Source organism: Cyprinus carpio, chromosome B2 (genome assembly GCF_018340385.1).
Source record: "Cyprinus carpio isolate SPL01 chromosome B2, ASM1834038v1, whole genome shotgun sequence".
In the NCBI taxonomy this organism is placed as follows: domain Eukaryota; kingdom Metazoa; phylum Chordata; class Actinopteri; order Cypriniformes; family Cyprinidae; genus Cyprinus; species Cyprinus carpio.
Window position 1 is genome coordinate 27,640,704 of NC_056598.1, and position 13,190 is coordinate 27,653,893.

At 36.1% G+C, this 13,190-nt stretch overlaps 1 protein-coding gene across 1 annotated transcript; it reads right to left on the reverse strand.

The window, feature by feature from the left end:
• Positions 1 to 3,123: 3,123 nt before the first annotated feature.
• Positions 3,124 to 13,190, reverse strand: LOC109089419 (ubiquitin-conjugating enzyme E2 R2-like). Its single transcript, XM_042718991.1, has 5 exons — positions 12,447 to 13,190; positions 8,804 to 8,890; positions 7,005 to 7,102; positions 5,402 to 5,536; positions 3,124 to 4,837 (listed from the first exon to the last, which is right to left on the reverse strand). Exons 1-5 carry the CDS (start codon positions 12,630 to 12,632, stop codon positions 4,624 to 4,626), a joined length of 720 nt encoding a protein of 239 aa, XP_042574925.1. The 5' UTR covers positions 12,633 to 13,190; the 3' UTR covers positions 3,124 to 4,623.

The window sequence follows — 13,190 nt, forward strand, 5'->3', positions numbered from 1 at the left end:
AAAAACAAACTCATTTACATCTTGGATGGCGTAAGTTTGAGTAAATTTAGATTTTAGGGTAAACAACTATTCCTTTAATCTGGGTATAGCATGCATGCAGAAAAACAACATACTGTGCACAGTATACAAAGTGCAAACTAAAAATAGTAGTTTGCATTAGTAATGGTAGTATGACATTTTGAACACACCCTCAGGAGTTTTAAATCTGTCAAGCTTTTAGATTTCATTTGCTCTTCTTTGAACACAGTATTATCTGATTTGCAAAGTGATGTGTGTCTTTGTGTTTGGAGTGTTTGACTACTTGAGTTTCTAATTGGTAGTTTTGAAACATCTTGATTAAATGAGTTGTGTGTTTCTTTATTCTGGTAGTGGATCATTTACGTTGATTGAGTTGTGTCCGGGTTTGATTAAGCCGTATCACTGAAAGCTAATGAGTTGCTTTCATGTTCTGCTCCTGTTTGGCCATCTGGATGCGTCTGAGATGAAACAGTCACAGGCTGGGCAGGGAATGGACATCTCTAATGAGGAGAAGAACATCTTACAAAGGTTGTCCATTTAACACTGTCATATTACTTCTTTTTTTTCTTCTTCACAGAAATAGAGTTTATTTTTGATCTGGGATCTGCGCGGAATGTTTTTGTGTTCATTACCCCTCTGGTTTGATGCTGTCTGATTTCCTGGTCTTCAAGCATTGATGACAGAGGACTGGAGGGACTGTTTAACTCTGCCACTGACCTGGAAGAGATCATCAGACAATGAAAACACTCAAAAATACACCATTTTCAAACATTTCACAATTCACTTTTTTATTAGGGATGTATTTGCACTAAGTTTGCAAACGCATTAAGAGCTAGCAAATGAAAGACATATTGTATAACAGGTCTCTGAAGACCTCTGCTGGAAAAGCTGTTTTTAAAGGTGAAGAAGGTGAGGATGTGAGGTGTTTGTCTGTATGTATACCTAAAACTTTAATGTTTAAAGGAATGATTCAGGTACAGCATAAACTTTGAATGTAGGCCTCATTGATCTCATACAGTAATATAAGAGGCTGTGTTTCAGATATTAACAGTGATGGCTACTTGAGAATAAGATTTTAGTGAGGATGACTGATTTTATAGGTAGTACTCCACCAGAGTCTTAAAAGCCCACCTTTCGATACGCTGAAACACAGTCCTAACCCCGGCGTCCTGTTCCTGCTGGCCCTCAGGACTTTCTCCAGCAGGCGCAGGCACTTCGCCAGCTCTCCCCGGGCTCTGCTGCGCACCCGTATGCAGGCACAAGCTAGCTCTGTGCTCTCTGAGAGAATCCCTGTCAGACACAGAGAGACACTCTTTATGTCTTAATGGAGGACAAATCTGTTAGCGCAAGGCCAGCGTGCGTGTGTGGGCTCTTCACAGATGTCACCAGAGCACAAATCAAATGAAAAGAGAACACTTTTAGAGAGACGCTGAGCTGGCAGACGTTTTGTTTTTACCTCAAAGCGGCTTAAAGTTTTTGTTGATTGTAGAAGTGCATTTAGATGAATAGCAAGTTTCAGACTTCAGTCACATGACCCTTCAGAAATAATTCTAATCTGCTGATTTACTGCTCAGTAAACATTTCTTATTTTTATTTATTTATTATCAATGTTGAAAACAGTTGTGCTGCTTAATATTTGAGTGGAAACCATACTTTTTTCAGGATTCTTAAACAAATAGAAAGCTCAAAAGAACAGCGTTCATTTAAAATAGTAATCTTTTGTAAAATTATAAATTACTTTACCATGACTTTTGATCAATTTAATGCATCCTAGCCTATGACCTTTTCTCTGTGAAACACAAAAGAAGTTTACATATAAAGATGTACTTAGGGGTCAAAAAAGCTTCTTCTGTTCAACAAATTGCATTTAATATAAATTTAAACTATAATGTTACATTTACTTGCAAATAACATGCAATTAAGGTGTTTGAAAACATTACTTAACTACATTATTTCCGTAATAAGTACCCTTTTAAAAGTATGCTCAAGTATATTTGTTTTTCACAAGGGTGGCTCTTTAAAATACAGACCTAAAAATGTATGTAATAATGTTATTAATGATTTACTGAATCAAGCCTATTCTTAAACTAAAAAGCAGCCATCACTGAGAGCACTGGTACAGACTAAACTCACTAAAGAAGGATTCTTTGGACTGAACTGAAATGACAATTTTCATTTTTGGGAGGACTGTCCCTTTAAGTGATTTTTCGCCATAACGTACCAATATTAGAAACATGTCTTATTTTTCATTCTTGCAGTGTTAGAGCCGTTTAAAACCACCAGTTGTGTCTCCAAACACTCTCAGGCAGATTACAGTGAACCTTTGCTCTGTTAACTGTATCAGCGCTGTAACTGCATCTCACTGGTGCCCCTCATCTCTGTGTGTTCATTGTGTAGCCTGTGAGCTCAGATTGTCTGAATAAGCCTTGAGCACAGTGTTTCCAGGCAAAACCTGAATGTCAGTCGGAGGGTTGTCATGGCAACAGAGTCAGGCCAACTGCACTTTGGAATGCCTGGAGCCCCTGAACACTTCAGCTGTGCTGAACATCTTATCTGCTAACCAACGTCATATTCAGCTGTGCATTGAAATCAAACTCTCTCGTGTCCACACTCCCTGAAAAATGACACGTCCAACAGGAAAGATAAATAACAAGTGAGATCTCTGTAATATCTCAGCTGATTCCCTGATAGCAAAGAGATTAGTTAGTGAGCAAAAGGAGACTTTGCTTTGAGAAAAAGAACCTAGTAAGCTTAAATGTCTCCTCTAGAGATTTCTAGATCTCAGGGTCTTGCACTGTACTCAGATTTGCCGAGATAATAAAGTCTGTGATGGGGGGAAAAAAGTGAAAGTTTCCAAATTAAATTCTTCTTTCTTGTCTTTTTTAATTATTTTATTGAAACCCCTGAGGGAAGTTATGCAAAAGAAAATTTTTGTAAGTCCGACTAAATTTGCTTCCTTTAATTTGATCATAAAGATTTTTAAATAAAACATTTAATGTGTAACTTAGTAATTATTTGTGGAAAATCATTTCTGAGTGTGAATCGTTTTAAAATCACACCATTTTTTCAGTGTAGTTAGATTTAAAAAGAAGAAGAGAAGAGAAATATTTTAATAAAGATCTTTATTCAGTTTTAAATAGGCCAACAAACTGTAAAAATACATACAGGTCAATAAAATGACAAATCAGCTCCTTGTGTGCATCTCAGCCTCTTGGGATACGGTTGTAAATTGTCCTCAAAACAATATGGAAAAGATGGATAGCTTGCAGGTGAGAAAAAAAGTACTTTTGTTATTGGTAGTTTTCTTTTTCTTTTTTCAGATTTGCTGATCCTGAGAGTCAGTCTGTAGGAGATCCAATTCAAATCAGAGACGGACACCAGCGCTCACCAGCCTCCTCGATCATGACATCACAACATAGGGCATGCTGTCAATTCATGGAGCCATAATGCAAAAGAAACGGTGCAAAAAAAAAAAACCTTCAATAGTCCAGAAGTCACCCTACATCCCAAATCAAACAACAAATGCTTCAGTGATGAAAAAAAAAAAAAAAAAAACACAACAGATTAAATAAGATTCACTTAGGAGGACAACACAGGAATATCAGAATTGCTTAAAAAACATTAACATAAACTCAGCTTAACAGAAAAGACAACATCCACTCGCCAACCTACTAGATTAAGCCTGACTACATGTATTTTCTGATAAGCTCCTATATCTTGGAAAAAAGTGATACATCATTTCAATAATTTAAAGTGACACTATAAGTTAAATAATGCAGATTTTTAAGCACATCGTAGAATGTAGGCCTCAGCATTTTCTTTTCAATGTTTACATTTTTACATTGCAAAATGATTTTAATATCAACTTATCCTTTTTTTTTTTTTTGCTTAAGGTTTCTTAAAGAGTTAGTTCACCCAAAAAGGAAAATTCTGTCATTTACTCAACCTCATTTGTTTAATTATGAAGTCAGTTGGTAACCAAACAGTTCTGGTGCCAACTGACTTCCACTTCTCAAAATAACTTGTTTCAAAGAAGAAAGTCAGTCATACAGGTTTGGAACGACATGGGGGTGAGTAAATGATGACAGAATTGTCATTTGTTTGGGTGAACTATCCCTTTAACGTAATTACTACTCAAACAAAGGAGGAATAAAAACTCAAAGCTTGCCCCCAAACTCATGTTTTATTGCTGGGCTGCTCAGATGTGCCTGAAGGCCAAAAAAGTGAGCACGGGTGATCAAAGTGATCATCTCTAAGAAAATTCAAAAGATCAGCATTATCCAGCACAAAGCCTCATTCAAAGAATCACTCCCTAATTCAGTCAATTTTTTTGTCCTTTTTGAAGTAAGTTCACAGAGCTATCTGAAAGCACAAAGCAAAGAAATAATAAAACAGCAGATTTGAGAAAAGCCTGAAGGCCAGCACAATTATGACACAGAAGGAAAACAACACAAATGCTAAAAAATAATAATAATAAACTCTCAATTCAGTCCATTAAGGAAACAAAAATGGCCATCTGAGTGAGTGTAAATGCAGGGCGCATGCCTTAACGTTTCCACTTTCGGGGTGATGCTGATGAAGACCAGAATGAAGATGGGAATGTCGTCATGATTCCTCATTTCCAGAGTCGTCCTCGTCATAGCAACAGTCCTCGCCATCCTCATCCTCCAAGTCCTCATCATCATAGTAATCGTCGTATAACAGGTCGGACCCCTCGTCCAGTGCAGGGGCGCGCGTGCGGACACAATACTCCGCCAGGGTGGTGGGAACTTTCACTCCGTCGCGCTCAGCCTCGGCTTTAGTGGCCAGAACCTGTTTTCTGTAAGACACACAAACACATGCAATGGATTTAAAGGAATATTTGGCTTCACTTTTGTACTTTCAAATCTTCAGGCTAGGACTGAATTGTAAGCGCATTAATGTAAACATGCAAACATACATTATCTTTGCTCAAAATGCAGCTTTATTCAGCTGAAATATTAACCATATAGCTTCCATAAGACTCATCTGTCTTAGGCATTGTTGCCCTGGGGTTTTAACAAGCCAAGGCTCAGGAATAAACAACTGATGTCCTGAAGGAGGGAAAGGATGAAATCTGATGCAATCAAATTTTCCAACTCAGAAAACGTGAATTGCAATATGCAATAGATATACTGCCAAGGAGATTTAACAGCCACTTGTGCAACCACAGGAGGGCACCCTTGATCCAGAAAATAAATCTAAATCCTTATAAAATGGTTTTCCATTAGCTAAAGTGTTGCTTCTCACCAGGCCTTCTGATAGTGCCATTAAAATGTAACCAGCATTAAACAAATAAATATTTAGCACAGCTGAACTCTTAAAAGAGTCACATTCTGTAGTTTTGCACATTTGTTTATGTTACCTAATGATTTCTGCATATTCCCGGTCTTTTCCTTTACTCTCTCTCCATTTGCGGTACATGACGGAGGCGTCCACGTTGGCTGGAGAAAACGTGTTGGGTTCGTTCAGTAGAGAGATGACACTCAACAGTATAGTTCTGGAACACACAGACAGATACTGCATGTTATAATGCCATTAGCTCAAAGCTCATCAGCCGCAAAGCTGCTTTGTGTTGCATTTTCATAAAGATTTCAGGAGACTTTACACAAGAGGATCAGTCTTCATCTATTGCTAAGTTACACCGGCACACTCACATTTGCAGTAGGGGTGTAGACTACAGTATTTACAGTGGCCAATTTGACAAGAAAACAGTGGTGTTCACTAGGAAAGTAACTTATTTTGAAGTACTCGTTGCATAATCATTCTTATAGTCATTGATTGTCAAGTGAGCAAAGTGTTTTGAACTTCGGAAATAAATTATGTAATCCAAAATATATTTTCAACAATTTAGAATAAAAACATCTATGACATGAATAATAATAATAATTATTATTATTATTCTATAATAATTGTTTACTTGTATTATGATATAATATTAATTCATATATTCATGTGATGTAATTATTCTAGTTATAGGTAAACAGGTCAGAAAATTAAAATAGTTGGTTCTACACAAGTTATATCCTAAATTACTTTTATTCATTTTGACAAATGTTTATTTTTATAAATTTGATCAATATAAAAATATTAAAAATGTGATTAAAAAAAACCTGATTTGGATAAAACGGCTATTGTTACAAAGTACATACAAATTGTTTACTGCAAAATATAAACTTGTTAAAAAAATATAAAACATAATGATCACATACTGCTTTTAGATAAACACCAAACAATTAAAATAGTTTTACCATTTACTTACAAATACCAATATAAAAACATGAAAAATGAAATGTGAAAATTATACAAAAAGAGCCACATATTTCTATAATACATTGTGGTGGTTCAAACAACAAATCAAGTTCTTTGAAGAACAAAGAACAACTGGCAGATGTATTAATTTGCATTTACACTTCAAAACTTAATGCACAGATCTATTCTGAGATATAGTGCCAGATTTTTTTTGACTCAAAATAATAAAGTATTATAACCTAGACAGTAGGTTTTGACAGTGTAAACAAGAAACATTCAGTCTGGGGTCAAAATATGCCTCTCTCTCTGTGTACAGCGACAGGTGCTCTTCAATAACACAAATGATTAACATGAGCTTCCTGGAAGACACTAGCTCTTCCACCGAAGCACAAAGCCCAGTGAAACACGATAACAGACTAACTAGAACACAGATCAGACTCGGGGGAGGAAACACACAAATACCCAGATCTCCACTGAGATGCTTTCCATAAAGGCAGGCAACAGGAATCTCATGAACACAAAACCAGCCTGGTCACTCTTCCTATAATTCTGTTATCAGGAAAACTGCTAAAGAGCTACTGCCTGTGTATCCCTGAGGGGACATTCATTTGAAAACAAACCATTTGTCTGTGGAAAGTAGTCAGAACAAGCTGCAAAGTGGACTAGACTATATGTAGACAATCAAAAAGGCCTTGCTGCTTGAGGTTACTTCTTACCTGACATTCTGTGTGGGGTTCCACCTCTCTGAGGGAAGCTCTCCGCTCTGTGGATCATCTACTGGAGGATGCAGAATGGAGATACACACGTCCCCGTTCTGTGAAAGCACAAAGAGATTCATCAATCACAGGATCGTAATGCTTTCATGAGGAAAAACAAGCATCTGAGCGAACCCCTCGCCTCCACACCACTGCTGTGAGTACTCGAGTCAGAGCGAGACATGTGAAAGAGAGAGAAGGAAAAAAACAGCCTCTCAAAACTGAAGGACAGTCTCTGCAGAACAACAAAAAACTTGCCCCGATTCTGAAATGGGCTTGTGCATGCAATGCATATTTATTAAATCTGAGGAAACATACTGGTGCATTGGGTAGGTGGTATGACTACAAACTTGAATCAGATCTCAATACAGTTATACTTCCTGTAAATTCAAACCCAAGTTTATTATAAATACATTAATAACATTTTTAATAATAATCCAATAATAAAAGCACCACTTAAATGCCTTGTAATTAAAACATACTTCATCTTACTTGATTACTGACCTTGTTTATCTGTAACTTAGTGAACTCAAACCAAAAAAACAAGATTATTCTTAACAAATCGATATATCGGGTATCAATAATAGAGCCTAAATATTAGATGAAAAACAAAATTAAAACTGCCTTGGCAATCATCCGAAATAAAATAACCGATATACTAAAATCACTAAAACTTATATTAAAATAAATTTAAATAGTTCAATATTTAAAAAAGAAAAAAAAGAAAACTGTAAATATAAAAATAAAGATTAATTCAAAACATTAATAGATCCTATAATAGTATATTTATATTTTATATCTAAAAAAAGCTTTGTATGTTACACATTAATGAGCTATGGTTAAAGACTTAAAAAAAAAGCACATCTGAGAATGCACATCAGTTCAATTCAATATTAATGTGGCAAGATGTTACACTGCATGGCAACCATAAACAACATAGTTACACCACATTTATTTTACACAGGAACACATGCTGGTGATGCACCAAAACAAATAAATAAAAATAATGCACATAATAAATCAACAAAGCTGACTACAGTCCAGCGCACCACACACATTACCCACAATATACTTAAAATGTTAATTAAAATACAATTGAACATCAGCAAATTTATATTTTTATTAAATAACATAAATAATGTTATTAACCCAGTGAATGTCAAATAAAAATATACCTAAATGAGTATTACCAGTATTTTTTCAATGTTTTTAAATTACTTCACACATAAGTATATAGCGCATGATTTATAAAAACAATTTTATGATGGTTTTAATCCTTTTTGGACAGTCCACCCAGAAGTCACTACGAGTTCACTGAATGGAAAAAAGCAGAAGAGTAAGCAAACAATAACAGATCTGTGCAGTGGCTTTTGCCATTCTTATGCTTCTCATTTCAAACCCCCACAATGCACCCTAATGTGTTTTTTCGGTCACAAACAGGTCTGAACTGCAGGTGAACCACACCTGTCTAAGCCTGGGGGTGAGACTTACAATTCTTCCTCAGTTTTAAGAGTTCAAATAATGTGCTTGGTTCACCTTCCCATTTGACACAGTGCACCTATTTATATTCAGTCATATCAAGAGTTCATATAATGTGTTGATTTTTATATCTGTTCAGTGCCACTAGCCAACATACAAAGGTTTGTGTTTGCCAGGTGCATTAACACAGGGCTTAACTGAGAAGGAAATGAGGAAGTCCAGAACAACAGACAAGCTACGTGCTACAGTGCACAGCGTGTGAACCGAAACAATCCTCTTACCTCATAGATGTTGGGGTGCCACATCTTGGTGAGGAATCTGAACGTGGGTGGGGAATAGGGGTAATCAATTGGGAACTTGATGCGAGCCTGCAAAACAAGACAAAAACAGTGGTCAGGACCATCAAAACACACTTCAACCCATGCATGCTTGTTTATTAAGTATTATGGCTAAACTGATTATGCTTTCAGCTGCCAGTAAGGCTGCTTTCAAACTTGTTTCTCTGTTTGGTCTGAACTAAAGTTCGATTTCAACCCCCTCACCCGCTGGTCTCTTTTCACATTGTACTTGTGTTTGTCTGCAACAGATGCATCACAAGAGATGTGAAAAATGCAAGCTGCTTTCCAAAGGCAATTTATTTAGAGACAAGCAACAATCAAAAATGCATAACGTCAAAATGGGAGTTTTCAAATTTTGTGAGACCTCCAAATATACTGTGAAAGAATAACTAAAGTTTAAAAACTTGTCTGAAAAATATTTCGTTTCTATAAATTTAGTATTTTTTCTAACCACCATTATAATACAGTTTCATAGGTATAAATCTTAAGAAATTGATTTCACATTTCTCACCAGTCTTCATAAAGCAGAATGGTACAGTAAATGTGTTTTTTTTTTCGGTACGTTTTTTTTATATATATTATTATATTTCTATGACATTTTACACACCATTTTTCTCTAGCATTTCCCAAAGAGCCCCAAATTTCTTAAAAGCAAACTGTACTGGAAGTGTGAAAATGTCCTAAGACTGTATTACTCTCAACTACATTAAACACATTTCACCTTGTTAAAAACAATTCTGTAGATTCTTCCACCCTTCCAAAAAACATTCTAGTGCTGCCTGACAATCTAGCCATACGCTAAGTTCAAAACAATCAACATCACAGTGGCGTCGGCCGGTACAGTGCAGAGAGATTTCTTATATACTGCAGCTTTGGAGGATTCTGTCTCAGGGTGAGCGCAGGACAGCTGCTCTTAATAGGATTGGAGATGCATTACATTGCAGGAGAACAGTGCAGATGGACAGGAGGGAAAATCTGAGAGAAAACACACAAATGGACTTCGAGCTGGAGAACCAGGAAGTGGGACGAATGATTTTTTGGCACAGAATCAACTAGGTTAAACAGACATTACGCAAGAGATATGCCCTCCATCTCAATTCAATACAGACCTAATTATTTTCAAATCTCGTGGCAAAACTGCCCTTGAAATATTTTAGGCAGCTACTTGAAAGTGGACATACTGACACACGTGCATTCAACTATACTAATTTAAATTACTATGTTAACCAGGATTAGTTACTCAGCCTATAATGTTCTTCCAAAACCTGAATGTTCACACTGTTCTGACCCATATAATAAAAAGTAAATAGGGATCGATGCTATTGAGCCCCACAAACAGACAACACCACCATAAAAAGAGTCCATATGGCTCTACAGTCACCAAAGCCGTATGATAGCATCTGTGTAAGGAAGGAACAAATCAAAAAATCTTTATTCACTAAAATTGCTTGTTTCCAGCATAACACTCAAATGCCATTTGCTTGTATTCAAATACAGTAAATAAAAGTTTGTGTGATGCCAGGTTTAAGATCAGTGATGTCTAATGGAATTATTACATTCTTTAGAGACAATGAAATTCGAGAACTACAGCAAAGAAACAGACTGTCAAAAACAACTTTAGTTTTGTTTCATTCCTCTCAAAAAGCCATTGTTTGGTTTCTGAAGAGCTGATATACGGCACAAACAATAAAGTTCAAAAGTTTGAATTTAGTAAGATTTTTTTTAAATGTTTTTGAAAGAAGCCTCTTCTCCTCCAAGGCTGCCTTTTTTGATCAAACATACAGTAATATTGTGAAAATAAAATTTAGAATAACTGTTTTATACTTTCATATATTTTAAAACGTAATTTATTCCTGTGACGAAGAGCTATATTTTCATCAACGTTAATCCAACTTTCAGTGTCAAATAATCCTTCAAAAAAAATTCTGATTTGATCCTCAACATTTTGGTATTTTATTTGGTATTAACATTTCTTATTGTTATCATCAATGTCAAAATCATCATTCATTTTTTTTTTTTTTAAAGATTCCTTTATGAATACAAAGTTCAAAAGAATATAATTTATATATTGCATAGCCTAAATTTCGTTACTGTCACTTTTGACCAATTAAATGCATCCCTGCTAAATATCAGCATTAATTTTTTTAAGAAAAAAAAAAATCATATTTATCAAATTTTTGAACAGTCATACTATGGATGTCTTCTATTGTGGTTTTAGTGATTCAACAGCATCCGTCAGCACTTCTCCTTTTGTGTTCAAAGGAAGAACGTCAGTCATAAAAGTTACAAACACAAGAGGGTAGGTAAATGACATAATATTCATATCTGGATGAATTGACCTTTAAAAGGAAACACGCAACTATTCCTCATAATTTCTCATAAGATCTTGAAAATGTGCCAGCAGAATACTCAAGAGAGCTTTAACATTATTGTTACTGTGAACAGACAAAGTGTGCGAATAATTTCCCCTTTCAAACAAAGAAGCAAGTCTCTGTCATGCAGATACACTCTCCACTGATTTATCCTCAAGCAGGGAACAGTTATGACTACGAGTACCATGCCTTCAGGCTTCGCCAGGCACGAGAGTTCAGTTCTGACATTAATCAGGTTTCAACACGAGCTCACATCCTGACACACCAGTGAACAGTGATGCCACTGTATCTGCCAAAACCCTGTATGTGTGTGTGTGTGTGTGTGTGTGTGAGTGCTCTCGCTGTAAACAATGGCAAGAAAAGTCATTGACCTACTTCAAATCACTACACAACAGTCCAGGACCTTGCTTTACAATCTAGAGAGGAACTAACACAAAGATGAATGATTCAATAAAGCGTCATTAATTATAAACCATTCGGACTGGTGTGAAGGAACAGGTTTATCTGCTCTGCTAGAATGGGGTGAGACCTCCTTACAATCCTCCTTTGTTGTCATTATTCTATTTTTATAATTATCATAACAGGTCAAACACGATGTCAACAACTAATACCTAATAAATGGCCCTTAATAAGATGATGGAAGGTCATGAGTATGATATTTTCAAAAGTGAAATCAGTTTTGACAGATGCCTGCATTCAAAAGAATTGGAAATGATCACAACACTAAGTGATGAATTATTATTATAATTCAATAATGAGCAAAATTATAATCACTCAAATGAATAATGAGCTTATGGTAAGCTTAAAGTGTATTAACACTACGATATGATTAAATATGATCACATTTAATTGCAATATTAATAATATTCTTCGTACAAAGTCATGTAAATCATCTCACCCTCCATCCATCAAAATCACAATGAGTCAATGAGGAACAAAGAAACCAAACAAATGAGCTCCATTATCCTCAACAAAGACCCCAAAATCTCATCAAACCGACATCTGATGGAGAACACAAGGCTTCAGGTCATAATCAGACCTTAAATCAATCAAAACCCTTAATTATATCCAAATACGTCTAAAGAAAACAGACACTGGGGCACATAAAGAGATGCAGCTATCTGGAGCTGGTTCCAGTTCTAAATATAGACCATAGCCATCTGTTCCTAAAAATAACACATATTTACCCCTTACAAATCAACCTCAGTCCTTACCTTGAAATAGCCCCCTTCATAGTGAGTGTTTGGGGGTCCAAAAATCGCCACTTCCCAGTTGTAGAGATCCGCTTCATCCACTAAAGTGATCTTGAAACCCTCCACTGGTTCCTCCTGAAGAGACTTCATCTCCAGCATCAAAGCTTTCTGTGAGCTGGCGACCTGAGCATTGCTCTGCTGGGCCATTTCTGCTTTATTTCTACCCAACTAGACTCAAAAGTGGGGGTTGTTCTTCAAAAAGGGCGAAAAGTTGACAAGATGTGATGAGGCGATGAAAGCTGCTTTTCTTTCTTTGTCTGGAGTTGCTAGCTTAGCGAGGAAATGACAATGTCCTCAAAAAAGAGACTATTTTCGTTCAAATAAAAAGTGTTTTAGCTATAAAGCATTATAAGTGTTTTTTTTAGTCGTCCCTGAAAGTAAAACAGGTTGTTGGGTTGTTTATACGCAGAGTTTTGCTTGTCAGAAAAATAAAAAATCGCGCTCTGGGTTTGTTGTTTTTTTTTTCGTAGCTGAATGCTAGCCGTGAAAATCCACTTCGACTCAACACTAATCCTCTCTAACGGAAGATTTTCGTTAAATACGCAAATTCAGATGTCTGAATGAACAAAAAGAATGTCTACGCTTGAATTGTGTGCCAAGCTGGTCCGTCGAGAAGCAAAAATTGGCGTGAACTAGTAAACGTGTAGGAGAGTGGCGAGTTATGAGTCGATGTCCTGGATGCGTCTTTCCTCAATTCCAATGGGG

What these genes read in the sequence shown, in the direction of transcription:
- LOC109089419 (XM_042718991.1), bottom strand. Translation starts at nt 12,632, where the DNA reads ATGGCCCAGCAGAGCAATGCTCAGGTCGCCAGCTCACAGAAAGCTTTG. An exon ending in AACCCCACACAGAATGTCAG is followed by an intron (nt 5,537 to 7,004) that starts GTAAGAAGTAAC and finishes TGTGTGTTCCAG; the next exon opens with AACTATACTGTTGAGTGTCA. An exon ending in GAATATGCAGAAATCATTAG is followed by an intron (nt 4,838 to 5,401) that starts GTAACATAAACA and finishes TGTGTCTTACAG; the next exon opens with AAAACAGGTTCTGGCCACTA.